The 27,662-nt window shown below is 48.9% G+C and overlaps 11 protein-coding genes across 11 annotated transcripts; 5 read left to right on the top strand and 6 right to left on the bottom strand.

Moving 5' to 3' along the window:
• Positions 1-213: 213 nt before the first annotated feature.
• LY89DRAFT_683414 (SCA7-domain-containing protein) lies at positions 214-2,598 on the bottom strand. The gene is made up of 5 exons (XM_018214697.1): positions 2,333-2,598; positions 2,129-2,284; positions 1,549-2,073; positions 1,128-1,301; positions 214-1,080 (listed from the first exon to the last, which is right to left on the bottom strand). The coding sequence occupies exons 1-5, from the start codon at positions 2,358-2,360 to the stop codon at positions 662-664; spliced, it is 1,302 nt and encodes a 433-aa protein (XP_018073951.1). The 5' UTR covers positions 2,361-2,598; the 3' UTR covers positions 214-661.
• Positions 2,599-2,621: 23 nt separating this feature from the next.
• Positions 2,622-4,613, bottom strand: LY89DRAFT_496010 (MFS transporter-like protein). The gene has a single exon (XM_018207925.1). It carries the CDS (start codon positions 4,285-4,287, stop codon positions 2,884-2,886), a length of 1,404 nt encoding a protein of 467 aa, XP_018073952.1. The 5' UTR covers positions 4,288-4,613; the 3' UTR covers positions 2,622-2,883.
• A 233-nt stretch (positions 4,614-4,846) lies between these two features.
• LY89DRAFT_581420 (MFS transporter-like protein) lies at positions 4,847-6,492 on the top strand (the record flags this gene model as incomplete). Its single annotated transcript, XM_018209111.1, has 4 exons — positions 4,847-5,152; positions 5,198-5,212; positions 5,259-5,660; positions 5,731-6,492. 4 exons carry the CDS (start codon positions 4,847-4,849, stop codon positions 6,490-6,492), a joined length of 1,485 nt encoding a protein of 494 aa, XP_018073953.1.
• Positions 6,493-6,635: 143 nt separating this feature from the next.
• LY89DRAFT_496134 (uncharacterized protein) lies at positions 6,636-11,118 on the bottom strand. The gene is made up of 3 exons (XM_018207927.1): positions 10,383-11,118; positions 8,421-10,334; positions 6,636-8,349 (listed from the first exon to the last, which is right to left on the bottom strand). Exons 1-3 carry the CDS (start codon positions 10,631-10,633, stop codon positions 7,053-7,055), a joined length of 3,462 nt encoding a protein of 1,153 aa, XP_018073954.1. The 5' UTR covers positions 10,634-11,118; the 3' UTR covers positions 6,636-7,052.
• Positions 11,119-11,628: 510 nt separating this feature from the next.
• Positions 11,629-12,438, top strand: LY89DRAFT_683419 (uncharacterized protein). The gene has a single exon (XM_018214698.1). It carries the CDS (start codon positions 11,796-11,798, stop codon positions 11,958-11,960), a length of 165 nt encoding a protein of 54 aa, XP_018073955.1. The 5' UTR covers positions 11,629-11,795; the 3' UTR covers positions 11,961-12,438.
• A 1,097-nt stretch (positions 12,439-13,535) lies between these two features.
• LY89DRAFT_496159 (uncharacterized protein) lies at positions 13,536-14,102 on the top strand. Its single transcript, XM_018207928.1, has one exon. It carries the CDS (start codon positions 13,662-13,664, stop codon positions 13,944-13,946), a length of 285 nt encoding a protein of 94 aa, XP_018073956.1. The 5' UTR covers positions 13,536-13,661; the 3' UTR covers positions 13,947-14,102.
• A 189-nt stretch (positions 14,103-14,291) lies between these two features.
• LY89DRAFT_683420 (YL1-domain-containing protein) lies at positions 14,292-16,942 on the top strand. The gene is made up of 2 exons (XM_018214699.1): positions 14,292-16,163; positions 16,212-16,942. Exons 1-2 carry the CDS (start codon positions 14,591-14,593, stop codon positions 16,463-16,465), a joined length of 1,827 nt encoding a protein of 608 aa, XP_018073957.1. The 5' UTR covers positions 14,292-14,590; the 3' UTR covers positions 16,466-16,942.
• On the bottom strand, positions 16,713-17,122 carry LY89DRAFT_683421 (uncharacterized protein). The gene has a single exon (XM_018214700.1). The coding sequence runs from the start codon at positions 17,067-17,069 to the stop codon at positions 16,905-16,907; it is 165 nt and encodes a 54-aa protein (XP_018073958.1). The 5' UTR covers positions 17,070-17,122; the 3' UTR covers positions 16,713-16,904.
• On the bottom strand, positions 16,713-18,864 carry LY89DRAFT_717073 (Chitosanase-domain-containing protein; the record flags this gene model as incomplete). The annotated part of the gene is made up of 6 exons (XM_018218313.1): positions 16,713-17,278; positions 17,623-17,712; positions 17,821-17,887; positions 17,937-18,276; positions 18,320-18,657; positions 18,732-18,864. The coding sequence occupies 6 exons, from the start codon at positions 18,862-18,864 to the stop codon at positions 17,188-17,190; spliced, it is 1,059 nt and encodes a 352-aa protein (XP_018073959.1). The 3' UTR covers positions 16,713-17,187.
• A 604-nt stretch (positions 18,865-19,468) lies between these two features.
• On the bottom strand, positions 19,469-21,945 carry LY89DRAFT_496240 (uncharacterized protein). The gene is made up of 6 exons (XM_018207929.1): positions 21,295-21,945; positions 21,018-21,246; positions 20,376-20,965; positions 20,205-20,326; positions 19,827-20,157; positions 19,469-19,750 (listed from the first exon to the last, which is right to left on the bottom strand). The coding sequence occupies exons 1-6, from the start codon at positions 21,797-21,799 to the stop codon at positions 19,503-19,505; spliced, it is 2,025 nt and encodes a 674-aa protein (XP_018073960.1). The 5' UTR covers positions 21,800-21,945; the 3' UTR covers positions 19,469-19,502.
• A 687-nt stretch (positions 21,946-22,632) lies between these two features.
• Positions 22,633-27,618, top strand: LY89DRAFT_717075 (uncharacterized protein). The gene is made up of 9 exons (XM_018218314.1): positions 22,633-23,375; positions 23,428-23,686; positions 23,735-24,146; positions 24,192-25,452; positions 25,499-26,116; positions 26,166-26,579; positions 26,631-26,912; positions 26,965-27,316; positions 27,365-27,618. Exons 1-9 carry the CDS (start codon positions 22,941-22,943, stop codon positions 27,400-27,402), a joined length of 4,071 nt encoding a protein of 1,356 aa, XP_018073961.1. The 5' UTR covers positions 22,633-22,940; the 3' UTR covers positions 27,403-27,618.
• Positions 27,619-27,662: the final 44 nt, after the last annotated feature.

Below are 27,662 nucleotides of genomic sequence, written 5' to 3' on the forward strand. Positions count from 1 at the left end.
AGTGTTTGCCGTAGCTGAGCGTTGATCGCAATGAAGTAGCAATGCAACCTAATCAACATTACCAAATTTTGACATGTGATCAGGTGTGCATGCATTTAGTGACGGGAGACAGATGCTTGCAGCAATGAACTCAGGTGAAGATATAACATGAGACATAGTTGACTAGGACATTTCTTAGGGGTTTCTCGCAGGCTTAAATGCAAGATAGAGAGGCAGCCATGTTGTGAATAAAGGAGAACAGAACATCGGACGAAACCAAGTACTTAACAGATTGCAGCTTGTGTCTGCTTCAACACACGCGTCACAGATCTAGAGCCCAACTTCTTCTGCCTTGAACAGATCAGAGATCACTCAGACAAGCAACTTGCAACAAAGATCGAGCGAGACAAGAAACAAACAAAAGGAAGTAGCCACTGAGCCAAAACACGAGGATCTTCACATCACTGCAGCAATTATTCCGACTAGAATGGAAAGCCTCGCATTTTATAGGCATATGTTGACAGCACGCCGGCTATGAGGGATTGAACTCCGGGAGGCCGCCACAGAACCAGACGCCCCAGACCCAAGCTTCAGCCGAAGCATCCATGCCGTCCCACCCGAGATGAACGCCTTCCCATGCAACCCTTGCCCATGATGTATGCTTGTCCAAGAATGTACAGTGTTATCTCTGACTGCCTGAAGGTCGTCGTTGTGGAGGCATTTGCATGTTAAAACCGCTAGCTCTTCTCGCAGCCACATTTGCCATTCCGATACCTAAGCCCTCGGCGGTTTCTTCTCCATTTTGACCGGGTGGACCCTCTTCTTGCAAGCCAGGATGACCAGGGGGAAGCTTCTGTGCTCCATAACCAACGACCTTGAATATGTTGACTGTGCCGTTATTGGTTGCAGTCATCAATTGATCTCGTAGCCGTCTTCGGTGATACTCTTTCTCGATGGGAACGTGGACCAAGGGTGGTACGACAGGTTGGGGTTCCCAGTTTGAAAGGCCATGCATGACCGCCGTCAATTCTTCATCGGAATCGACAGGACCATTGCCTTCTTCTTCATCCTCGAGTGGGGCATTGGCATCGATTGCAGCTTCTACGAAGAGGTCAGGGATGTTGATATTGACTTTGGGAGATACGTACTTTGCTGCTTGGCTTGGTTTTTCTTCTGATATGCCGCAAGTAACATGTCGTATGGCAGTGATCGTCCTGGAACAGCACGTTTGGCTCCCATAGAATGGCTTTTGCAGGTCAAGGATCGAGCACAAGCGACGCCGTCCTTCAAAACACCACACTGCCTCTCAACATCAACCGGACCTGGACTTCGTTAGCGCTTGGAAGAGATAACCAGACGTTGAACCACTTTTTGCGCCCGTCATTTCAAAAACGGCTCGCGATAACAGAAATGATGACAAAACGATAAATGTGTTGATATCGCAACTCTCCTTTTCCGCGAGCCAGAGCCTAGATATTAAGGCTCGATTCTCGCAAAGTCATTGAGGAGCGACAGGGACAACAGAAGTAGATGGCAGGGAGATTTTGGGAATAGATCTGGTGGTTATACCTCTCTGCTTAGGAACCTTCGGCTTAGGTTCTTCTTTCTTCTTTTTCTGCTTTGGACCTTTCTCGGCGTCTCCTTCAGCCTTGCGCTTCTTGCCTTTCTTCGAGTCGTCGACATCGACCTTTTTGCCCGCGCTTTTCTTTGCGCTCTTCAACCCACCGGGACCTTTCTTTTCCGGAGATGGCTCTTCTTCATTATCATCGTCATCGTCCATCTTGGTATCGCCTTCCTCGTCCTTGTCATTCTCTTTCTTCTCTTCCCGCTTCTCTCGCTCTCGAGCTTCTTTGGCCTCCTTCTTTTTCTTCAATTTCTCGGCCTTGGCTTTCTGACATTCCTTGTTATGTTTCGCAAAGGCAGTCTGGAGGATAGCTTTCTTGCACGTATTGCATTTGAGAGTCTCGCTTTTGTCCTCCATTGGTCTCCCCGAAGAGAAGGAATCTCGGAGGGCATCATCGACGGGATTCACAATAGGACCTGGTGAAGCAGCAGCAGAATTTGTAGAGGGAGTATCACCGCCTTTCTTCTTGTCTGCAGCAGTATTAGTGAAATGCCCCACGGTCGCATTTGCTCGTTGACGACTCACCATCTGCTACACTTCCATGGCGCCAATTTCCTGGCTTGTCAATCTTGGGCAGGCTTTTCTTCAGCTTGAGGCCATTGGGTTTGTCCTTGTCCTTGTCCTTGCTGTCCTTCTTGGGCGCAACTTTGATTGTCGACTCATCGTCGCTCGGTGGCGCCGCTGGAACATTTATTAGCACCTTGACCACTGAAGTAGCCGGGCGCGTACCCTTGCTATCCTTCGCAGAGGTCGTCATAATTCTCGAGATGGTGATAGGGAGAAGGCTGTAGGAGAATGAGGGCTGCAAGAAGTGAGGTTGTCGCGATGCTTATCGGGTCTCGTGCGAGGCGAGGCTGGCTGGAAGTTCGAGGTCCGAGCTTTACCCGATTCAGCCTGGTGGTAATATTGCTGTCATGGGATTCTATAGTAGCACTGTAATCTTTTCGCAACTGGATTAAAGAATATTGACGTTGTCGAGGATGATTGCAAAGAGGTACAACGTTGTTAGTTAAAGAAAGGAGAGAGCATAGGCGACAGCTGCGAAGCGAGTCGGTCCTTCCAATGATTAACAGCCTGGTTTGTCTCTCGAACGGTCTCGAGAATATCTTTCAATCTGACTTGAACCGAGGATTAACAACATTCAATCATAAGCATCCCAAACAAAGGATGTCAGGTTGAATTGATCTTCCTAGTCTACCCAAAGTCAAGGCTCCCAAAGTAAACTCCCTCTTCGAGCCGAACTCTCAAACCAGAGTATGATCGCCTTTCCCGATCATCATTCAGCTCTCGACTACCTTGGGTATCTTCCCCAAAAACATAAAACTCAATACACTGACAACTGCACACAGCCCAGCAATCACAGCATTCATGTTTCCATATCCAATGCTATCTCTCAGAGACCCAGCCAAAAGTGGACCAAAGGTCAAACCAAGGCTAAAACACATAGAGTTGATAGCATATAGCTGTGCATAAGGGCCGTTTTCGCCAAAGAAGTCCTTGTTGGCTTTATGATACTGCTCGATCACGTAGCTGGCTTCGACGATACTTGGTGCTGAAATCAATGCCAAACCCAGTCCAGTAAGAGCGAGGAGGACACAGTACTTGACGATTTCGGCAGTGCCGCCTGGTTGAGGTATTCGTAAGAGAATGAGCGGTATGGTGATGTATGCGAGTCCAATCCCAGCAGCAAGTCTTGCTCCGTACTTGTCCACACCTTTGCCGCATATCGGACCTAGAAGTAGATATGGAAGGACCTGAGGAACAAACAATAGCCCTGCTTTCAAAGAATCAAAGTCCCACAGATCCTGGGCTTCGGTTGGAATTGTGGCATCGAAGGTTCCAAGGAGGGTCGCTTGAATGAAAGCCACGAGTTGTGCCGTGAGCAGACGCTTGTTTCCGAGACAATACAGAATTGGCAACTTTCGAATCCAAAATGGTTGATCTTTCCCAATCTTCCATTCCTCGAGGTTTTCATTTTTTGTTAAACCATTCGAGAGAAGAGCCGTTGACTCATCTGCTTCTTCGTCCCGCTCCTCTCCTTCCTGTTCATCGCACCCATACTTTTTCGCAGCCTTCTTTTCAATGATCGCTAAACGCATAACAAAATCGATAGCGAGGAGTCCAAAACCCATTCCAAAAACTGCTCCGCTGCCTGCTTTCTTGTAGACCACACCACCGAGAACTGGAGCAACCAATTCACCGACACTGATGATTCCTGAGATACTTCCAATCGTCACTCCCAACTTTTCACTTCCCACTGTATCCATAACCATTGCTAGTCCTATCGTCCATACTACCGCTGCACTCATTCCTTGCAGAATTCTAGCTAGAATCAGGATTGCAATGCTTTGACCCAGGTAAAGTAGGATAGTGCTGGCGAGCAAGGCGAATAATCCCACAAGAAAAGGTAATTGACGAGTTGACAATCTGTCGGCAATGATCCCAATTGGAAGGGAGAATAAGACAGATGATGCAGCAAAGCACGCGAGCAAAATCGAAGTGTACGTCTGGATCTCTGAATGAGGGACATGGAGGCGGTCAGAGAGGATGAATGGAAGGATCGGAACGACAAGGCCGTAGAGGAAGAGATCTGTGAAAAGACCTAGTGCGACTGTGGATATGATGAAGAGGGTATGGGATCGCCATTTCAGGTCCAGTGGAGGTTTGGAGTAATCTGTTGCCATATTGGCGGAATGAGGGGCAGATAATGGAGGGGAAAGAAAAGTGTAATAATTATAAGAAGCGATGTTCCGGTGTGACTCAGTAGAAGCATTACCGAGCAGCGCGGCCAAGAGACTCAACAGAAGTCCAACGTTAAATTATATATTGCAACCTTTTGTAAGGTTCTGTTGAGCTTCACTTATGAAAACTGCAACGGAATGTAGATTTGAATCATCCTCATGATTGACACACGATGTTTCGATATTCGAGAAAGATAATTTTAATATTTTATGTCGTCATATAGACGGGACGACCCGCCACTTTCCTCTCTTCAGCAAAGCGCAAAAAAAAATCTTCTTTCTTTCCTAATACAGCCAAAATACTAACCCCGCGTATGAGCGGCATATCATGTGTTTCGAAGCCCAAAAGAGGCGGGGATTGACTTGGAATTTATGTCAGCATCCCCCACTCTGCGGATCGACGAGCGAACAAAACACCGCTCTGATATAAAGGATACATGTCCCATAGTCAATGTACGTTGTGCTTTCTCCCAAGGTTCATCATTTCTTTCTTCCGTTGATCATGACAACCCTCACTCTCACCGAGCCAAGTAGCTCCAAATTTGACATTGAGCTTCAAGCTCCTTCTTCCCCTTACTTCCCAGACAAGAAGCGAGCATCAATCTCAGGAGGCGAACACCAAAGCGAAAACAGAAGCGAACCAAAACTAGGACATCCAGATGTTGAAGATCTCAGAGAAGAAGCTATTCCTCCAGATACAGCTGTCGAAGCTCTTCAAACATGGCATTCTCCGCGAATAAACATGTATCGAGTGTTTGCAACATTCTGGTCTTTCTTCACTGTTGGCATGAACGATGGATCATATGGTGTATGTCCCTCTACTCCAAGCCTGAATTGAGCTGACCATATCTAGGCCTTAGTACCTCACGTAAATCCCATTCTCCTCCCCAAAAGTCAAATCTAACCTCCAACAGCTCGAAAAATACTACACCCTAAGCTACACAGTCGTCTCTCTAATCTTCCTCTCTCCATTCGTCGGCTACTCCCTCTCCTCAATCCTCAACAACCACGTCCACATCCGTCTCGGCCAAAGAGGCGTAGCGATCATAGGTCCAGCTTGCCATCTCGTCTCCTACATCATCATCGCCAACCATCCTCCCTACCCAGTCCTAGTCGTGATGTTCATCTTCGTAGGCTTTGGCAACGGTCTCATCGACGCAGCATGGTGTGCCTGGATAGGAAACATGGCGAATGCGAATGAAGTCCAAGGCGTCCTTCAAGCTTGCTATGCCCTAGGTGCAACTGTCGCTCCCCTCATAGCAACAGGCTTAATCTCATCCGGAGGCCTGGGATGGTACTCATTCTACTACATCATGGTAAGCATTCTCTCCCCACCGTCATCTCCACCCCTTGTCAACCTAACCTCGCAAACACCACCACCACCAGATAGCAACATCCACCCTCGAACTCCTCACCTCATCAACCACCTTCTGGTCCCAAACCGGCACCATCTACGCCGCCGAGAACCCCCGCGACCCCTCCTCCTCCTCCTCCACAGGCCGCACCCGCGAAGCCCTCAAGAACAAACTAACCTGGATCTTCGCCCTCTTCATCTTCGGCTACATGGGCGCCGAGATCTCCCTCGGCGGCTGGATCGTAACCTTCATGGCGAACGTCCGGCACGCCAACGCCTTTGCGTCCGGTGCCACTGCAACGGGCTTCTGGGCCGGTATGACGGTCGGTCGTCTGGGCCTCTCGTTCCTGACGGCGAAATTGGGAGAGTGGAAATCAGTCATCTTGTACCTGTCCTGTGCCGCGGCACTCGAGCTCATCTTCTGGCTGGTGCCGAATCTGGTCGTGTCTGCAGTGGCGATTGCGTTGATGGGCGTGTTTATGGGTCCGATGTTCCCGACTGCCATTGTGTTGGTAGCTAAACTGCTGCCGAAATCGTTGCACGTGGGAACTATTGGGTTCGCGACGGCGTTTGGGGGGTCGGGAGGTGCGATCTTTCCTTTCATTGTAGGGGCTATTGCTCAAGCGAAGGGGGTGAAGACTTTGCAGCCGGTGATTTTGGCGTTGTTGGTTGCTATTGCGGGGTTGTGGATTGTGTTGCCTGGGGCGAGGAGTATTAAAGGGAGTATGAATAGACGGGGCGAGACGGAGACTGAAGGGATGGAGATGAGTGGTGGTGTTGCGCGAAGTGAGTAAGGCAGGTGATTAGAGTGTTTTGAAAAGACGACAGAGCTTGAAATGATATAGTGAAGGAAATCTTGGATGCAGGCGGTGGTAATTGAATACAGAAAAGCACTTGCTAGGTATATTTCACAAGCAAGATAAAAAATGTACAGATGAAATGTTCATGACTCCTGTACTGTGCTCACGCTATTGCAGCCCATCTCTAAACCGCTCCGCTGTAGCTCAACGCTTCTCTCAAGAAGTCTGCCGCTCATATGATAAGACCTATCAACCAATCCAACTCAATCCCATTTCCATACACTTCAGTCCTGTCCTGCACAACTGTATACACAAACATATGTTTTTATCCCGGCAATCCCTTATCGCAAGATCTGTTTGTCGGTTGAATTGAACCCTCGAGAATCCGACCAAACTCCTTTTCCCATAACCACAAACCTCCTTTCATACAGCCCGAACAAAGATAAATCCGTTTATGCGTCGAGAAGTAGGGCCATATAAGCCTAAGTATATATTTCGCATCCAATCATCTCTGGATTTTGATTAGCGACATGACCCTTCCGCTGGTATGGGAATCAACGTACGCGTCCCCGTCGACCATTGACCTGTTGCTCTTGTTGCATCCCATATCCCATTCCTTGCATGCCCATACCAGCAAAACCGTATCCACCCATACCCATGTTTCCAAAGCCCGGAGGACCGAATGAATTTTGGCCGAGCATTGAATTGGGGTTCATCTGGGGTTGAGGAGGCTGGATCGGGCTGGAGTTTTGGAGTCCTTGGTTTCTGTAGTTATCCACAGAAGGACTGGCACTACCATAACCGAAGCCGGATTGCATGTTCGGGTAAAAGTTATTCATGGGAGGTGCAGCTCGAGCAAGAAGTTGTTGCTGGTATTGGAGTTGTTGCATGTTGATGGGAGGAATTTGGACGTTGGCTGGATTGAAGATCGGAGCCTGAATACCGTACGAAGGGAACGGACCAAGATTCGAGTCCATACTATCGGTTCGTTGCATGCCCATACCCATATCAAAACCAGGTTGCTGAACTTGAGGGAAGAATTGGTTGCCATACTGAGGGGGAGGAATGTGGCCGTTGACTTGGCTGTGGTTGGAACCCGGTCTTGGTCGTTCATTGGAGTGACCATTGGGGGCGTGATCACGGCTAGGACCGGTGCTACCATTTCGAGTAGACAGTCCAACCTCATCCATCAATCGCTTGTATCCTTGAGCAGGTTGAGCCTTGAGTCGGAGAAGAACGTTCCTGACGTTTTCAACGACTTGGGAACGGATGCTCTCGTCGAAGAAAGGTGTCGTTAAGACCTTGAAGATCAAGGTGGCTCCACAAGCATGGTCAGACAGAATAGCCTCAAGGGTCTCGTCGTTCTGAGAGAAGAACAGGGCCTGGAGAATTGTATCTCTGGCATCCGATTCCAGCTTTTGATTGATGACCTTAAGAACAGTGAGATATGCAACTTTATGGGTGCAAAGATGGACAAGATTTGGGACAAGCTGAGGTGCGAGGACTGAACGACGTTGGGGGAATGTGCATGTGTCGAGGAACCATGTGAGCAGGAGAGCACCGTTTGCGTTTGTGGCAAGCTGGACACTGTGAAGGGCGACCGCAGCAGCTAGCATTCTCTGCTGTTCCTTGGTAGAGTGGTGACTCTCGAGACAGGCTCGCATAGCTCGGGCTCCATATCGTCCTTGGGCAATCTCCCACATCTGGCTAAGCATTGCCTCGAAGATGAAGTCGTTGAATGGGGAACCAAATTTCAAGCAACATTGAAGGACGTAGTTGCCGTATTGGTCGAGGAAGAGGGGGACTGTGTAAGCACGGAGGTTGTTTACGATCATACCCATTTGCTTTGGTCTAGACATAAGATTCAAAAGTTAGCCAAACCCAAAAATCCAGGCGGAGGGGGAAGTTTGCAATTTACTTACGTCTTGCACACATCAATGATTTTCTGTGCAGCCCAGGTTCCGTTCTTGTGAATGCCAATCTCCGACATGTGTGGGGCGATCTCAGTCAACATAGCATCTCTCATGTCATCTGAGCAGTGCTCGAAAAGCTTCTGAACGACCGTGTTTCCGAGGTAGTCAGAAGAGAGTTCTGCAATCTCTGGAAGCATGTCTGCTGCAATGTTTTCAATCTCAGCAGGCGACCAGCTTTGATTGTCGATTCGCTTTCTGATGTCACGAAGCTTGGGTGCATCATGAATTCTGTTGTGAGATGGTTCTTGAATAGCTGGAATCTCGGATTGGAAGCCGTCGTAGGAGATGGCCGCATCCAAGCTGCGAGTAATCTTGACCTTATCATCAGGGGTAGCACCAAATTCACCAACAATGTTCAAGATGTCGGATTTCATGTCTCGCAGAGCTGGGATGGCCAAAGGAGCAGTGCCAGGTCTCGAGATGACACCTGGACTGACGCCATTGGCATCGCCGTTCGTGCCATTCTCGCCACCCTTCATGAATGGATCTGGACTGGGCGATGGGAATGTCCCATCGTGACCGGGAGTTCCTGAAGGAGAGGGAGGTTTGGCAAAGTTGATACGAACAGGTCCAGCTCCAGGGAAAATCTCTTTTCCATTCATCATAACCTTCGCTGAAATTGCACTTTCCAGACGTTCGAAATTGACGAAACCACAGTTTTTGTGTGTGAGAACGCGAGCGGAGATGATGGCACCATGCTGCTTAAACATCTCTGTCAGAGTTGAAACAGTAGTCGAGGAAGGAATGCTACCGAGCCAAAGAGCTCTGGTTGGTCCTTCGAGATTATCATCCGGATTAAGGTGACCATCGTTTCGACTAGTGGATCTACCTATGGACATGGCAGCGACAGCAGCGGGGAGGTCATCATACTCTCGAGATTCTGCCATCCCCAGATCTGCAGCATTGAGGCTGTTGTCAAGTCTAGTTCCAGTCGGATAGAATTGCTTCATCATTCTTGCTGGTGAATCGAGAACACCTGCTGTTCTAGCTCTAGGTCTATTGGACGAGGCTTGATTAGCAAAAGCCTGGACGGCAAGGTTATGCTGTTGAATAGCAGCATTTGTGGCAGCCAGTTGCATGTGGAGTTGGGCCTGTTGTGCTTCGTATGGTGTCAAGTTGCCAGTTCCATACTCCTCCTCTTCGTCCTCAGCATACTTCTCCTTGGCATTGACGGAATACGATCGGAATCTGTTAGATTTGCTGATGTCTGCGATATTTGCCAGGAAAGGGTTTGCCAATTGTGCTCGCGGAGGTTGTGGAGTATCTGCCAGACCTAAGTAGTCTAGTGTTCGCATCTGCATATCATTGTCACCGGTTCCCTCTCGAGAAAATTGTGATTGTGCAGGAGAGCTGGGTTGGTTCGAACCCTGGCTGGCGATGCTAGCTAGAGTAGAAGTTCGTTCACGACCCGAAGCCCAATTTGTGGAAAATACTGAGGGTCCGAATGGTCCGGCGACTGAATATTGGCTGCGTTGTGGCATTGACCCAGCTCGTAATCTTGATAGTAAAGCAGAATTGCTGGCATTGGAGGCATTGATATCACCAATCTCGCCGATTGAGGATGGTGATGGTGATTTGAATGGACTTGGTGACGGTGTTGGTCTCGAGGTTTTGGCTACGAGTGAGGGAAGAGCTCCGAGACCATTGGTAACACCTCCGGGTGAGAAGCGGGAAGGGACCGTCCCAGCTCGTGCTCGTCTTGTCGTTGATGGGAGGCTCTCGGGTGTGGGGAGATGTGAGAAGTCAGGAAAGCCATCGGTAGGCGATTCGGGGATATTTTCACGGAGTGGTGTGGAGTTTCCGCTGGTCGGTGGTCCCCAGACGTTCACTGGCAGACCTTCTTGAGCTTGGATTTCTCGAGCTCTGGTCAAATTAGCAGATGCAAATTAGGGATAATAAAAGTATGCCTACCTCTTGGAAAACAATCTGCTTGCACCGCCGCCCAACTCGTGCGATGGAGAACCAGCCCCTGATCGCGTGTTGCTGGCCATCTTCCCTGCAGAATTCAAACCACCTGATAATCCAAAAGGTGATCGTAATGCACTTCCGCTGGAAGGTTCTGTGGGTGAAGTGTTGGCGGTCGAAGATCCGGAACGAGGCAGACTCGTGGCTGGAGTCGGCAAATAACCCAAGGTGAGGTGTTCGGATCTTGCAGATGACATTATAGATTATCGTCCACCAAATATCTCTCGAATCTGGCACAAGAGATGGTAGGAAGGTGTATTCGAATGTATCGTTGCGTGCGTCAAATTCCCCTATTCCTTCGTAGGCGACTGTGAGGCCAATGACGGAATGCGACAGCTCGAGGTGCGTCAGCAGAGTGTCGAATCGCTCGAGTCGGGAGACGAAAGGGATGAGGACGTTGAAACTTTGGAAAATTCGTATCTCGGGACCACGGAGGCTTGACCGGAGTGTACGGTACGGGTGGTCGTGGCAGATTCGAAGGGCGGGAAATTTTCTTTTGTTTTCGCAGACGAAGATTGTGGGAATCTATTAAAAAGAAGAAGTTGTTGCTTGTGCGTCTGCGGCGAGGCCCAGTCGATGGCAGAAGGCAGAGCGACGATTGATGGGAAAGAATCTCTCTTGTTTGAAGGAATGGGTGATTGATGGCCGATAAGGGGTCGGTCGTCCGTTGAAGCACTGCGTCCGCGATTGGAAAAAGCTGAGACGACTGGTGCTTGGATTAAGCTCTGGAGGTGGATTCGAGAAGGAGAAAGGGGAAGAGAACAAGTTCCGTTTCTTGGGACTGCTGCAGCTGCTATTGCTCCTGAATATACAGACGACCATTAATAAAAAGAATTTTTCGAAGAGGCGGTAGATGTGGTGGTGGTGGTGGTGGTGCGACGACGACGAAGGGGGAGAAATTCGTCGACGGGTGGTGGGAGAGAAGAGATGGGAGGAGTGAAGGAGAGACGATGGGGTTGATGTATGTATGTAGGAGGGAGAGGAAGAGGAGAGAGAGAGAGCGTGTGTGTGCGTGGATGCGGATTGGACGAGGTGGGTAGGGGGGAAGGGGCAAGAGAAGGGAAGAGGCTTGGTTGGTTGGTTGGTTCGAGGCAGGAGAGGAGGATATGAGAAGGAGAGCGAGCAAGCAAGCAAGCAAGCAAGCAAAGAAAGCAGACGCACACGCACTTCTTTTGGAAAATGTGGGTTTGGCTGTTGCGTATTCCCGTAATGCTGGGTCGACGAAATACTGGGTCGGAGTCGCCAGAGTACTGTACTGCACTCTGAAAGAGAGAACGGACCAAGGAGGATTAAATGACACGAGGGTGGCGTGGAGAGATGGGAAGAGACGACCGAAGTTGGTGATGTGATTGTGAATGAATGGCCTTGATGTTCGTCCTTGTTAGAATTAAAGACGAGCAAGCAACCCGCTTTCGACCTCTTCTCTGCCCTTTGGCCCCCCCCGTTGCTGCTGCTGCTGCTGTTGCTGTCGATATTTCTGCTGCGGCTAGCTTCTCCGCTGGTACTGACAGTAGCGTGTGCTGAGCGATTTGCTACCTATGTAGGCTGCTGGGATGGCTGCTCAGGGCTGGTTTTAGCGGCCTCCAGTGGTCTGCGCTGGGTGCTGACACAACCTCGTCTCCAACCTGGTCGTGTTTCAAGCCGCTGAAAAGGTGCAAGTGCCTCTGACCTGCATCACCAAACTCCCCCCAATCCTGGCTGGGAATCCGCCCGCACTGCACACCAGCTGCACCGACGTGCCTGGTCACAGACAAGACGCGCGCCAGGTGAAAATCAACGGCGACCGAGGGCGAAAGTGACAAGTGAGAGCTGCTGCTGCTGGGTTCAATGGGGTGAGAGGAGAGAAGCAGGCAAGCCGAGTCGGGTCGATCGAGGGATGGATGGGAAGCAGGAGATGTGAGTATGTTACAGTACAATAGTAACCATACAGTACCGAGGAACGGAACGTGCAAGTATTTCCAGATTCGCGCATTCATCCAAACGAGCATGGACATTGGGGGAGGGCATATATGAATGCAATATCCATTTACGTCGTCGAATACCCTACTATGGGATAAAAATACCACGCCCCCATCTATCTTTCCATCTCTCTCTCTCTCCATCATCTGCATCGTCCAGTCCACAGTCTAGTTGACAGCGTCCCCCTAACATGGGATGACATGAGATCTCTTCTATCCATAGATACTGTAGAAACGCAGAGTGAGGAGAGCGAGGGGACAAGGAAGTAAGGAGACGACAGAACCACAAAACACGCTGGTTGGCAGTTTCAGCTTGCCATCATTCGACGCCTGTTCCTGTCCTGTTTCTTTCACCCCATTGCGATGCTCTATCATGCCTACAGTACCTCTATGCCTTGTCATACTCCATTATGCAGATCCGACCCCAAGAGAGTTCTTTTCTTCTGGAGATAGTTTTAGTGATCGGATCGGACTGCTGAAAATAAACGGGCGCAGCCCCAGCATAACAGTGTAAAGTAAAGAGAGTTCCAGGTCCAGTCCAGGTCCAGTCCAGGTCCACCGAGAGTCGCATCGCCGGTGCGACTTGGGATGATTCCTGGAAAGGACAATCCCTGAACAATGTCAGGTTCAACAGCGGCAAAATGCAGTGGGACTTCTAGAAGAGATCTCCAATTCCCCCGTTTCCTGACGCCGCCATTACGGACTAGACGTTTGATTTAGATTTACGGGACGACGACGGAGAGTGAGGCTGCAAGTGAGCATAATACAAGCGTAAGTGCTGACGATGATTCCATTGCGCAGGACGACGAGGATGATTCAGATTCAGATTCGTGCGGAGAAGGCGGTTTGACACCATTGCTGCGGATTCAGATAAAGAGGCTGTAATAGCCCGATTGCCGACGTCCGTGAGGTATGTACTGATTTAGACATTGCTCTTGAAGAGGGGAGTCGTGTCCTATCAATGGGATGCTTCTTTGCATTGATTCTCCGCGACTTCGCCTTCGCTTTGCCCATATACGAGTCTGGGTGAAGTCCTCGTCCTCGTCCTCGCAAACCGATGACGAAACGGACTGGGAATGGTGAACGCCTCCCCAGGAAACATTCTCAACTTGCTTGTTCATAAAGTTCCTCTCTATGCTTCTCGCCGCATTGGAAAACGAACGCATTGATCTGAAGGCTGATTCCCATCGTGGCTGGCCACAATTCGATAGAGATATGACGTGGAAAACGGCTTACCGTACCAGGGCCGGCTCTCATCCCCCTCCCCATGTTCGCTCATCCTTCGAACCTTACGCAAGTGTTTCTTTCTCCTTACTCTAACGGGCACATGAAGTTCGCGGCGAGCGTGAGAGACTCAAATAGGAGAAACATGCTTCACCCGGCAGCGTGCGTGCGTGCGTGCGTGCATTTTGATGACTTGGATGACTTGGGGATGGATGTGATACTTTTGGTTTCTGCATACGCTGCATATTCTTGGCTGCATATTTACATATCGCGGTGCAGGCATCCTGTTGCTCTGATTGATGCAACCGCAGCAGATCCTCCAGCGTGAAACACTAGCGCCGCCTCGCTGGTTCAAGAGTCAAGAGTCAAAGACCGCGACGGACAGCCAGATGCAGGTAGAACCAGGGCAGGTCGAGCCGTACCATTCGGCACACAGTACCGAGAGTCCGATGAGGAACGAGGAACATTGATTGATTGATTGATTGCACAAGATATGCAGAGATGCCAAGCAAGGTAGGCAGGTAGAGATATGCAGAGGCATGGCATGCACAATTAATGATGCCTTGCTTCCTTATCAACTACCTACCTAGGTATCGTCTGAGCCTCAACGTGGCCATGAACCAGTCGATCCTCGTTCGCGATGCGCTGTACAATCTGCCAGAGAGAGAATGGACCCTTCAAGAATTCTACAATGCCCAATCGGGATTTTATGCCCCCCAATGCAAAGTTGGAACCCCTGATTCACATTTTGCTCATCACGTGGGGATCGTTCCGCCCGCTTTCGGCAATCGTGAATGTCGGTCATTTCAGCCTGTTCAGCCGCGTTCCCTGCAACTCTTTTCGCAACACCGACATTCAACATACATCACCGAAGCCCCAGACCGAGCCGTGCATGCATCTCATGGAAATCGTCTGTTGATCCCCCCGAACTCTCTCCTCAACGGTGTCGTGCTCTGAGTAGAGTAGGTCAAGATGGCAGAGGGCGGCGAGGATACCCCCATGCGAACGGACGAGGAGTCCGAAGACGCGGGCAGCGGAAGTGGCAGCGGAAGTGAGGAGGAGGACGAGGAGGAGGAACAGGTAGAATGGCTAGCGACAACGCGTGAGAAGCGTGCGACGGCTGGAAATCGACTGGCAAATCTGCTGCAACAAGAAGATCCAGATGACGAGCTCGAACTTTTGTTTGCAGAGGCGGATGATGATGTGGGATTTGAGGACAATGAGGCGGATTCAGACGTGCAGATGGACTCATCGGACGACGACGATGATCAGGGACCGGCTGCGGGCGATGATGACCTCGATGGCGAGAAGGAATTACAGAGGCAGGCAAAGGCAGAGAAGGCAAAGAAGCGGAAGTTGGAAGGTGGCATGCCTAAGATTTTCAAGAAGAGAGTCAAAATCGATCCGACCCTCTCCCAATCTCCTGCACCTCGACCGAAGAAGAAATCCGAGCGAACTTCCTGGATTCCTACTGCTGAAGATGCCCCTACACGAGCTTCAGCGAGAGGTACTACACAACAGAGCAAGCAGCAGTTACACATGCAGATGGTGGATAGGGAGGTGAAACGCTTGAAGCAGTTGGCGAACATGGAAAAAGCGGCTGCTAAGAAAGAAGCTGCAAAGAAACCCGCTTTGACACAAGCTGATCGATTGAAGGAGGCCGAGAGGGTGGAGAAGGCCAATTCGAAGAGTCTGAGTAGATGGGAACAGGCAGAGCAGGAGAGGGAAGAAGAACAGAGGGCAAAATTGGCTGCATTACATGATCGAACTTTGGAAGGACCAGTCATTACGTGGTGGAGTGGTATGGCAGAATGGATTGGAGGAAAATTGAGGAAGGTGGGAAAGAATTTGACAATCGAAGAAAAGGAGAAACCGGCGAGGAAGAGGAAAGCTGCCGAGATGGAAGAATCTGAGAGTGGTTCTGTAGCTCCACCAGAAGCCAGCATCCCAAGTGCAATTGGACAAGATGAAGCTACAGAAGATGTTCCGAAAGACGCTCAATCGATGCCGGACGCCACGCCGATCCCCGAAAAGGTCTCGCAGCCTGAAGTCAAGCCAGAGATTGTTCTCCAGCCAGACAATGGAAGTACAGAAGTATCTTCAACATTACCGACAAAACCCACCACACCACCCGTGGAGATCTCTGCACCACCACCGCCTCCAAATATCACACCCATCGTTCATGCTCCCCCAAGATCTTCCGTCCTGGCACCTCCAGCTGGCCTTCCTTTAACTGCTCCACCTCCACCGATGTATATGCAAAGTACAGTAAGGTCTCAATTCGTTGCGACCCCGCCAGCTTTAGATGGATCCGCTCCTCTTCCTGGTCTGGGTTACAACTTCCCACCGCCTCCTCGAGCACCATCAATACCGTTAGCTCCTATTCCTAATCCACCAGCTGTTCCCGAAGGACCGCCGCCGCCGCCCGCTGTTGAACACGGAGCAGTCAATTATCTCATCCTCGAAAACTTTGACGAAACATCCATCAAGGACAAGAATGTACAGACACAAATCTTGTTCAATAGGAAGTTTGTCAAAGTTCCCAGTAAGTCGGCTCTAGGTGTAGATGAATTATGTTGACTTTTTTTTTCAGGGTCTAAAGCTTCACATGAAGTTTGTGCTATCACTGGCTATCCAGCTAAATATAGAGATCCAAGCACTGGTCTCCCGTACTGTAACCAATATGCCTACAAAGAAATTCAGAGGTTGAAGCGAGGGGAATACAGATGGAGTAAATTAATTGGGGCATATGTTGGATTTGGAACATATGCCGCGAGAGGAGTTCCAGATCGGTTCAGAGAAGGGTTGGTGAAGCCCAAACCTCAGCAGTCGACGACGGGTAATTGATGAACGAATTGTATGAATTGTATGATATGTAATCTTACATAGGATTGGCTGACTTCACTTGCATAGCATGCTCTATGAACACACATTTTGCATTACCAGATAGGTTCAGCTTTGCGTCTTGTCTTTCATTTGCTCCAACTTCTTCCAGCAGCTCAACCTACCAAGTGGTCTTTCTGATCCAGTCGTCAAACCCAGCTCTTGATCAAGGATACAATGGTGGCCTTTGCCAGGTGTTGATTCTGACCCCGTTCTTGACAATTCCATTTTCTCTGGTTGGTCGTCTACACAAGAGGCATTCTGGCGGACCGAGGAACCAGCTCGATGATGGTTACACTGCTCATTCGTCAGTTCCACAACATTTGTCGTCGATGTAGTTACCCACTTCTTCGTCTTCAATAAGAACATTCCTTCAGCTCTGACTCTTTTCCATTGAAAACCCTCAATGCCCAGCATTCACAAACATCCGCCTAACTCCACACTCATTCTCTTCGCAATACCGTCGAAGCATCATGACCAAGTGCAACATGGCAGCGTACGACGTAAGCGCAAGAAGAAACATCATCAGTGTCGAAGGAATCATTGGCCACATAGATTTCGCTCCCATTTCGTTTGTCGGTTCGATTCAACTTTTGCGACTTCTTTTATTGCCTCATAAAGAATGGCCAAGAAATCCACCCGCCAAAAAAGCGCCATCTTGTTGCTATATAGACCGTCGTCAATTGTCAATCATCCAAAGGTTCATCGGTCGCCTCGTCACCAGCGGGTTTTCCGGGGCCGACTTTTGCGATATTTTCTTGGCGTTTACGTGGTGATCTTCTTTATGCAAGTCTAATTGTCATTAATACGAGGAGAACTTGGAATGTGTAGCAGAAGTACGCTTCAAGGAATGAAGTGGGCTATGCTGCATAGCCGGGGGACGAAGCGGGATAGGGGTTATAGTGGGGTGTGGGTGAAGCGAGGCCAGTCCAGCCAGATGGTGGAAGTTTCTTGCTTGCGTTTGTTTTTTGTTGCTATCGCGAGGATTAGAGTTGAGTCGTTGCAGCTCGTGGGGCTCAAGTGAGAGATGGTATTGAACATTCCACTAGACTCTAGATCGTTTCTCGCTGCGGTAGATTTTTGCGGACTTCTCGCGCGATAATTCGCAATGTTACACTCACAGTCCGACATTCTCAATGAAGTATGCTTGCCCAACATTCTCGCTCTTGCTCCTATAAGTTATTTGCTCCTCATCCCGCAGCACCTTTTCACTTCCACACAGTACAACATCAGAGCAGTCATTATCCGTTGAATAAGTTTCATTTCCCTCGACATTTGGATACTTCAATTGATAAGAACAGTGGCCTGCCTAATTACACCCTCCACATTGGCCATCAATGCAGGTCAAGCTTCCATCGCAATCATCTGCCGTGTCACAAGAGGCGCCTAGTCAAGTTCGTCAGTACGTGCCGGACCTCCAGATTACGCGACTCACCTGCACAGTGTCCATCCCATGAGCATGGAGGGCAACTTGCTGAAGGTGATGATGAAGCAGGTGACGTAGAACCACCACCTCCAATCCTCTGAATCAAATTGTCTCCCAAAGCTTGGATACTACCCTCAAACTCCCCCACAGAATCAGCGTCCCACTTTGCGCTGGTACCTGGAACAGCGTCAGACCCCGTGAACGCAATGTAAAGAACATCTGTATCGGCATGGCCGCTGTTCCCATTCACGCTATCTCCAAAGCATAGGGTTGCCATTGAGATCGACGCTTCTCCAACCATGGCTTTTGGTCCATCATCGCCATTCTCGTCGCCCCAAATACCATAAAACTATCTCGTTAGCATTGTATCAAACTCAGAGATCGAGACTTACCATCTGACCTCCACAAACAACAGCCATCAAGCTTAATGGCTTAACTCCATAGTCCTGAGGATTGAAATTCTGATAGCCACCGCTACTGCCCTCGTTGCCAAACACAACATACGGATGCACGAAAGCATTCAATTCGCCCACTCCTTGTCCATACCCAGAAATGATATCTTCAAAAGAGGACTGGCTTTGAGTATCGGTCGACGAGCCACATCGGCCGTCATCACCAGGTCCGTTTTGCAGACCATCGCAATCTATATCCATGTCGGCAAGCGCGCCATCTGTTCCTTGGAGATAGATCACTCCATAGTCATCGAGGTGATCGCCGCAGTATGAGAATGCTGGAAAAGTAAGCTTGAGAAAATTTCACGAAGGAGGGACTTGCTGTCTGGACCGGAATCCGTTGCGTAGTAACCTGTTTGGAGAATGTTGCTGCATGAGCCGGCGTTTTTGATGTTGTTGTAGAAGTTTTGAATGTTGGCTGGGACATTCATGGCAACGCACAGTTGCGTGGCGAAGGTGAGAAGGAGGAGATGGAAAGAATGCATTTTGAAAAATCAATCAGGTCTTTTTTTGAGGTGTTTGAATTGCACATTTCCAAAGGAGATTCGATGTTTATGTATTCGTTTGCAAAGCTCTGTTGCGGTCGGTTCAACTGATTGAACTCACTCACAGGATGTCATCATATTATTGTACAAGCGTACCGTACCTTTGCGAAACTGGATACTCCAGCCAGGTCAAGGCCTTTGAGGTCTAGATGCACTATCCTCACATGCAGAGTTAGCAGTACTTAAAATGGCGGCGGCAGCTTACAGGTTGCCGTTCATCAATCCCAATCCAAAGGCTAAATTGCAATGCAAGTCACCTAAATTGAACAGAATCCCAAAGTGAGTACTTTAAGCTACACTGGTAAACTGCAATTTGAGCTCGACTACTGCAAATTACTGCCCATACATGATGTGAATTTGGTATTATGATGTCAGTTACCATAATTATCATCGTAACCATGACTTCAGCGCATTGTAAAAGCGAGCCAGTGGAAGAGTAGTAGAGAATCAAGTCAATTGCCGCGGTCCAGGCAAGACAACAGCTCGATTTCAATGGACACCGCGCATTTAAACAGTATCTGAATGAACATTCATTCTTGTCGCTATGTTCCCAAAAAACTATTTTCCTTCCTGCACACTCACGCCGTTGGTTTCTCCCCGCCCACCATGGGCTTATCCCCAGATTTCAGATCCCCATGGGTCTTTTTGATCTTCTCTCCTCCATTGGAGAAGCTGACATGTGTGTACATGTTGCCTTGGGAATCAACATCGACACCCGAGAAATTGAAGACGTTGCCTGCAGGAAGGATCACTTTATTTTTGATGGAAGTGATGCCTGCGTTCCACTTGTTCTCGTATTCAGCAATGGCCGTGTCTGCTATTTTCACTGTTTGAAGGTAGTGTCAGTCAGTGAGCTCAAAATGTTGACGCAGCAAGATGGGGCGTTCAGAGGATTGACTTACCAGCCCAAGCCTTCTCCATAGCATCAAGCACATCAACGAAGAACGACTGAAATTGTTCAGGAAGAACAGACTTGAGATTGTTCCACAGATCTGTCAATGCAGCCGTCTTCTTCGTTGTAGTGAAGTATGCACCATACTCGCCGTCCTTCCGTTCAGCCTGGATGAGCTTCAACTTTCCACTTGTCTCTCTAACGGGAAGCGAGCTAGCTTTATCGTCTTTTGTGATATCCACTAAACCGCCTGTTCCTGGAGAGATGTTCAAGACGTACTTGTAGATCATATCTACGTGAGCGAAGAGTTTATCATCACTGATGAAGCCGACATCAACAAACTAGAATATGTCAGTACAAGGGCAAAATTGGTAGTGGTGCAACTTGCATCGAAGTCTTCCTTGACCTGACTGGTAAAGATCAGTTGAGCGTGGCGTCTTGCATCTTTCTCTTCGATATTTGGATTTGTCTGAAGGTCAGACTGCCATGACACATCAAGCTTGGAAAATCCTGGCAATTCAGCTTGGGAACTCGTCTCAAAGGATAGTCACAAGCATACCTGTGACATTTTGCTTGTCGTCCAGTAACATCCTCTTAATCTTTCCACTAAGTTCTGCTGTTTGTTTCTTGCTCCAAGATGGAGGCTGCGATGACAGATTCATCGACGGCGTGGTCTTGTATTCCGAAGAATCAATCGACCCCTTGTCCATCGCCTTCTTGAAGATGGCTTCAATGTCGATGAAGAAAGAATTTGCGACTTCTTTGCAGAGAAAATTGTCGAAGATCAAGTCACGAGCGAACGCCATCAATCCATCATGCTCGCGAGTCCGAGTCAAGTCGAAGAAGGTCTTGTCGAGTTTGCCTGCATTGAGATTCTTCGACGGATCTGATCGCACTGGATCTCGACCCGGTTGATTCTCATCCCGATGAGTGAGTATGCAGAAGTTGAAAGTTCCAGCAGTGAAGTTTGAGCCCTGTCCTGGGGTCACGGTCACATTGTACTTCCTTGGAATGAAGAATTTGGGCGTTGAGTCGGGAATTGCATTTGGCTGGCGAGATGGAATTGTAGGCAGGGTTTGTGACAGACCATAGCCGAGGACGAAAGGATGATCTGGCGTTGCTCGGCCTGGTTTGATCTTCCTTTGGAGTCTACTGAAGTTAGACTAATGTCTTTCGAAAGCTGAAGCGAAGGTGAACTCACAGTGAGAAGTAACCTGCGACTTTGGTCATGAAAGAAGTATGGAATACGTCTGGAAGTGGTTTAGACTCCGCATCGAAGAGCCTGAACGAGTCTGCAATTTGAGCAGCTTCAAAGATACAAAAGATGGATGCAATTGTGAAGTGCTCGTTGGCCAAAGGCGTGATGGCCTTGACAGCGTCAGGATGGAGAGTTTCCGGTGAGGAGTTGCTTTCAGCTGGATTTAGCAGCTCTAGAGGTAAGGTGAGCACGGGTATCGGAGAATGACGGAATGTCTCACCTCCGGCAATGTCCTGTATGTTCTTCTGACCAAGATTCACCTCCCACGACATGGTATAGCCATTGATGACTTGAGACCTGGTTTCGGCAGCTTTGCCTTTGCCAACCCAATACTTGAAGACGCTGTCTGGTTCTTTGGCTGTTTCAACACGCTCGAATTCAAATGAGATGCGTCCTTTGTTGCTTGTTCCACTATCCTTGAAGCTGACCTTTGGACATTTAGTATGTCCAATAATTCCGGATTCATAGTCAATCTCTGGCTGCCCGCTCAATCCTTCTTCTGCGAGGTGAATCTCCAACTCATGATTGATGAGGTACTTTGAAGGCGGTGGTGGTGCTACACCATCCTGCTCCATTCCAGGAGGAGGTGGAAGCGCGCCACCTTTCTCGTCGATTTTCTTGTCATAGAGGATCTGAAACTGTCGATTGATAGCTTCTTCTGAAATAGAGAGGATAATGTCATACTCTGCAAGAGTCCCAGGAGTTGCTGCTGCAGGGGAACCCATCTTCAGTTGTCACAAGCAATAAATGAAGAAGAATGTTTGGACGAAGAACAATCATTGACGAGTTTATGTGACTTTCCGAAGAGTAGACAGAAGTGCCAGATGATCATGTTTCTTTCGTCTCCTCTTTCCCAGCCAGCCACAAGATGCATCTATCAAGTCTGGTTCCTACGGAGTGCGTTGTGATATGATCGAGTTGCATAGCGTGTGATCTGAAAGAGAGGGCTTGCAGTCTCAGTGAGCTGGAGCTGAATCTCAAGTCAGTGTTCTCTTTTCCAATCTGATAGCGGGAGAGATGCCGATGCTAATACAGCTGAAATGCGGGGTGATATTTGAATGGCGTTTACAAACCTTGAATCAAGGTGCATGGAACTTAACTGGAACCATCTTCCGGTTCCTCTAGGGAACGGGCGTGGCATACATCAAAGAAAAGAAAATAGAAACGGGAACCCGAAGAATCTGATTGGACCAATGACTGGACCTGAAGGTGAATTGAAGAGCGGATTTCGTCTCCGAAAGGTCACGATCTCCCTTCACCGCTTTCAAGCTGAATCTTAGCCGCATGTTCTCTTTTGCTTTGCTCTCACGATGGTCACCTGAAAAGCACGGAAAGCAAGGGGCGGCTTGCCCATGTTTCAAGTATTCACTCTTCGTAGCGAGTGAGGAGCGTAGAAGTTTTTTGAGGCTTGCGAATTCTGGGCCCGAACGGGCGGCTCGTGCCGTTTGAGAAGCCTTGAAGCCACTATTTATTCCCAATGTAGACAGCTGCCGTTCATTGCCTCCGCTTGCGGGTGAGCATCGACAGTTTTGATAGGGGCACAAGCGAGATATCTTTGCGCAAACACTATCAAAATTTGAGTAATCCAGTTTGAGCCGTACAGAGCATTGCTTGGCTACTCCATTATGACCTTGTCCACTTGCATTCGTTGAGGAAGTCGACTTGAGCTTCGGTTTGGAGTGACTACGGTATGTCAATGATTGAATGCTTGGGGTACGTCTATCATTTCAATAGATCAAGCGAGGATGTCGCTACGCGTGTCTGAGACATTCTGTTTAGGAACCATCTTTTCTCCTCCATGCAGAGGGCGTCTGGATTTGCATCTGCATCTGCATTCACAGCATACATGAGCTGTCGCTTTAATGAATGAGTTCAAGGCTGGCTGATCTTTGCATCGGATCATGGCCAACTTTCCCCCGCAGGTTGCGGACGGCACGCAATTGCAATCGTCAATGTTTTTCTTGCTCAAGTCAACTTGCCAATATGAAGTTGGGGAGAGCCGCTCATGGACGCATCCCTTCAGCGGTTCATCAGACTTTCTCATTTACCTTTGCCATGGTTTCCCAGTCTGATTTGACCAAGCCGGTCGTCATTGCGACCAAAGTTCCTGCTCCCCCAAAAGAAAATGGAGTCAAGTACTCTGATGATGGAAGTGATCCATTTCCAACAATTGAGCTACGAGCTTGTTCCGAGTTCACTGAATACGCTGCTCCTGTCGACTATTTCAGTAGCAAAAGCAAATTGAAGACGGTTCGAAGCTTCCGAGGAGAGCCAGTGATTTTCGCCATTGGCAAAGGTGATGTCCGTGAATGTTGTCCCGTAACGACTGGTCAGTGAACTGATACTTGAACAGAGATTGAATTGCCTTGTGCATGAAGCTGGAGGTTCACAGGGCTGGAGCTTACATGACGTCTCTCCCTCAACTGCAAAAGTCATCTCGTTCGATGTCTCGGTATTCGCAGTGGACGATCCAAAGACAAATCAGAAAGCTGGCGTATTCTTTGCAGCAGCGACACAAGTCGGCGAGGACCTAACGCAAGTTCACACCGCATTCGTTCCTGCATCTGCATTTGCAAGCAGTTCAGGATCTGCTGGATTGTCACAATGGAGCAGTGAGTATCCTCAGACATCTCCATGAATCTCTGCTCATCTCAATGTAGAAATTCCTTGGAGAGATGTTGCAGATCCCAAAGGTGGCAAAAGTGTCACGAGCATTCTGATTGGGTCAGTTAAAGGTAGGAAAGTAGGCCAGAGTACGACAGTCGTTTTCGCAGGTACCAAGCTTCAGAGATTGAAGGCTGCGACGTATTATGCCATTGACCCAACTGAGAATGTCACCGATCCATGGGTCCCATTCTCCCCTGATTCTGAAGCTGATCAGATCTTGGACGTTCAACCAGCTTCTCTTCAGGGCGAGGATGGACTGTTTGTCTTTTCCGAAAAGAGCGATCGTACTGAATGCCTGATATATTCCTTGGCACCAGAGACTCTCGACAAGACGAATTCCAAGAATACGCTTCCAGGAAATCTTGGGAAGATCAATGCTATTTGTTCGAGCAAGAATCCATGGAAGTGAGTGCACGTTATTTTTCCTCTGACACTCACTAATCTTCTCAGCTTCACCGACTTGATCTTTGCTTCTGAAAAAGGTATCGGCTTTATCAACTTCAAACATCCCACCGATGTACCACAAGAGGTCACGGGTCTTCCTAAGATCGGCTTCAGGGAAGTTGTCTGCAACGAGAAGATCAACCCAAACAACCAAGAAGAGACTTGTATCACCATGTTCGCAGTCGCTGACAACGACGATCTGTACTACATCCAAGGTTCCAGGAAATGGAAGAAAGATGGATCCATTACCTTGGCTTCATCAGGATTGCCTATTCGCCAGAATGTGTCTCGAGTGTCATGTCAGTTCAACGCGGCGATGAATAGCAGCGAGCTGATTTACACTGGAACGGGAGCCAATGATGTCAAGCATCTGCTTCGTGATCCTGAGACAACCTGTTGGTCTGAGTCTACTATTTCATTTGCGGCACCAAGGTCACTCACAAAGTACCAAGCATATGTCACGACAGTGTCTCTTCGGAGTACGGATGGACGCAGCGTTGGAAAGGATTTTGCTGTCAAGATCAAGTCTGAATCCATGGTGGTTCTCATCAATGACCGTTCTTACGGACTGAGCACAAAAACCAGAGAGGTTCGCACAGATGGACAAGGTCAGCTCATTGTGGTATCGCAAGCATCCGAGAGCCTCAAGACCCCGGCCTACGCGATCGAGATTTCTCGTGAGGGCATTACACACACCGCGGTGATTGACGGTGGTCAGAGAGTGGTTGAGGGTCTTTCAAAGATGAACAGTCCCGAGAAATTGGCGAATGCAAAGTCAACTAACGGAGAGGCCATCTTCGAGAAAGGAGCATTGCAAAATCGTCAAGATGACTTCGAGCAATCAGCTGGATTGTTGAAAGAATTTCCCTCTATGCTCTCCGGTCTTTCATCTCAATCAGCGGACAAGTCTGGAACTGAAGTCACACTCGAGCGGGAGAACTCGGCAGTCAGTTCATTGGCAACAATGAAGATGTCGGCCATCGAAGTTTCAGAAAGCAGCGTAACTGATTTCCTCGGAGATGCACTGGAATGGATTAGAGGAGAAGTCAAGAACGTATTCAAAGTTGCGTTTAAGGTGGTAATGAAAGGTGTCAAGTTGATCTTGACCATTGCCGGGAAGGTTATCTCATTCGTTGTTGACACTGTCGGGCCACTCGTTCACGCTGTGGGAACCTTCTTGAAAGACAAGCTTGGACTTGATTTTGGCAAACTTTTCAAGATGCTTGGCCTCATCTTTAATCCGGAGAAGACGAAGCAGAACCAAAAGGTGAATGACCGACAATGGGACAGAATAAAGTACTAACTGGAGACAGTTGCTTGAGACAACCATCAAAACAGTCTTGACCTTGCCCGGGCAGCTGGTTCGAGCGAACAGCCAGAATCTGGACGATTTGTTCGATCTCATGGAAATGGGCCTCAAGCCGTATCTGGGTAACAACACAAAGATTCAAAGTAGCGAGGATCCAAACACGAGATTGAAAAAATCTCCCCTCGGTTGGCTGTTCGATAACCCAGTCATCAAGATCATCATGAAGCTGAATCCACTTTCCATCATCTTGGAAGCTTTTGCAGAGGAGTTCGACGCATCCGGACTTGGAGATGACTTTGAGGTCCCGAACTTTGTTGAATTCCTAACTCCACTTGCAACTACATTGTGGAATGGGTTCCAAACTGTGGTCGTAGATCTCTTGGACTTCATCAAGGACCTTTGGTCAAAGGTCTCAGATGCTGCTTCGGACCCTTCGAAGTCGATGGAGAAGATCCGAGAGGTGTTTCAAGCGGGCTTTTGGTTCCTCTTCAACACAGTGAAGACTCTCGTGAAGACCGCATGGCAAGCAGTTGGGGATTTTATGGACGGGCTGGTGAAGTTCCTTGAAGCAAAGTGGAAATTCCCCTTCATCACCTCTCTCTTCGAGTGGTATGCAGAGCAGGTAAGCAGCCCTTGTACAGTTGACATTCCCGTGCTGACCAAAAACCCAGCCCTTCACTCTCATGAATGTTTGTACATTTGTCCTGGCTCGAGTATTGGGGATTGTAATCGGTGATGACAATGTTGCCAAGTATATTGATCCTGGAAATACAATGGACGAGCTGAGTGCGGTTGCCAAGCGAAGTGATATCTTCTCGATCGATCTCAAGTCCGTTATGAGCATGCAGATTCCGACCGAGTCTGTCGTTGTGGCAAATACTCCAGCCAGAAGCGCAGGTATATCAAGCCAATCCATGAGCGCTGGGACTCAACGACTGGGTCAATCCAACATGTCGCTATCCGCGAACAGGTCTCCTATGTTGAAGATGGGGGTCAACAATTCGACGCAAGCTCACCGATCATTCTCAACTTCGACTAAGCCAGCGGCCAATACTGCACAGCATTCCCTGTCCAAAGATGCAAAGGTACTTCTCCAAAGTAGCAGAAAGTATCATGTCACTAAACAGATACCATAGGCTCGAATCCACAAGTACGAGAAATGCTCTAGACTCACCACCTCCATCGTGGGGATATTCAAGTTCGCCACGATCTCTATGGAAACCGCACATGTATTTGCAGAGGTAGGAGCAGCCGCCCCTGTAGACCATGATGGGCCGCAGATGGCACTTCCGATCATGACGATTATCACCACGTCGGTGGCCTTCGCGGGGAGCATAGTGCATTTATGCAACTGGATTGTTGCTCGCAATTACTCGGAAGAGGTCAAGCTACACCTCGATGACAGCTTTGCGTCCATAGTAAGCTCTAGCCATCTTCCTCCCGAGAGAGTGACTGACCTAGCTTCCGTAGTGTACTGGTGTTGCCGTGGGAATGGGCAGTAATGCTATAGCTATTGGGTTCTCAATTGCCAGCTACTATGCCAAGAAGAAGGGTACGACTGCTGCGGCTGGTAAAGGCTTTGCCGCTGTGTCTGGTCTCTTCTTGTGTATCGGCTCGTACGGGGAGACTGTTGGGATACATCTCGTTCCGTCATTCAGTTCCGACGAACCAGACCTCATTGGCAAGACACTGGGTTTCGTTGAAGCCATAGGGACAACTGGAGCTTTGGGGGCCTTACTTGCAGCCCACGCGAAAGATCCTGACTTCACAACCCTTGGGTTGGTGGTTGATGGCCTTTCCACTCTCGTCATCACCTTGACAGGTAAGGTCACTGGAAGATTATCAAGTAAAGAGCTAACATGATTCGCAGGATTAACATTGCTTGTGAGCGATGATGGCGGACATTAGTTTGGAAACAGGTTACACGAGCGCTTCGGGAATACAAGGTAGCAACGTGAAACATAGCAAGCGCTGAACCACTAGATTCAGTGGTCCTAAATCAGCCACCGCATGCAAGTCTTATTTGGTGCTGCATCAAAAGTGACAAAGAAGTGCGGATGAGAAACCCAAACCAGTGAAATGCCGAGAATTCCGAAAACCCCACTTCAGGGCCGAGACAGCGGGCATACATCACCAAAAGTATATAAGTACAAGACCCCTCTGCTCCA

The sequence above is a fragment of the Mollisia scopiformis genome (genome assembly GCF_001500285.1).
Source record: "Mollisia scopiformis unplaced genomic scaffold LY89scaffold_8, whole genome shotgun sequence".
NCBI lineage: Eukaryota > Fungi > Ascomycota > Leotiomycetes > Helotiales > Mollisiaceae > Mollisia > Mollisia scopiformis.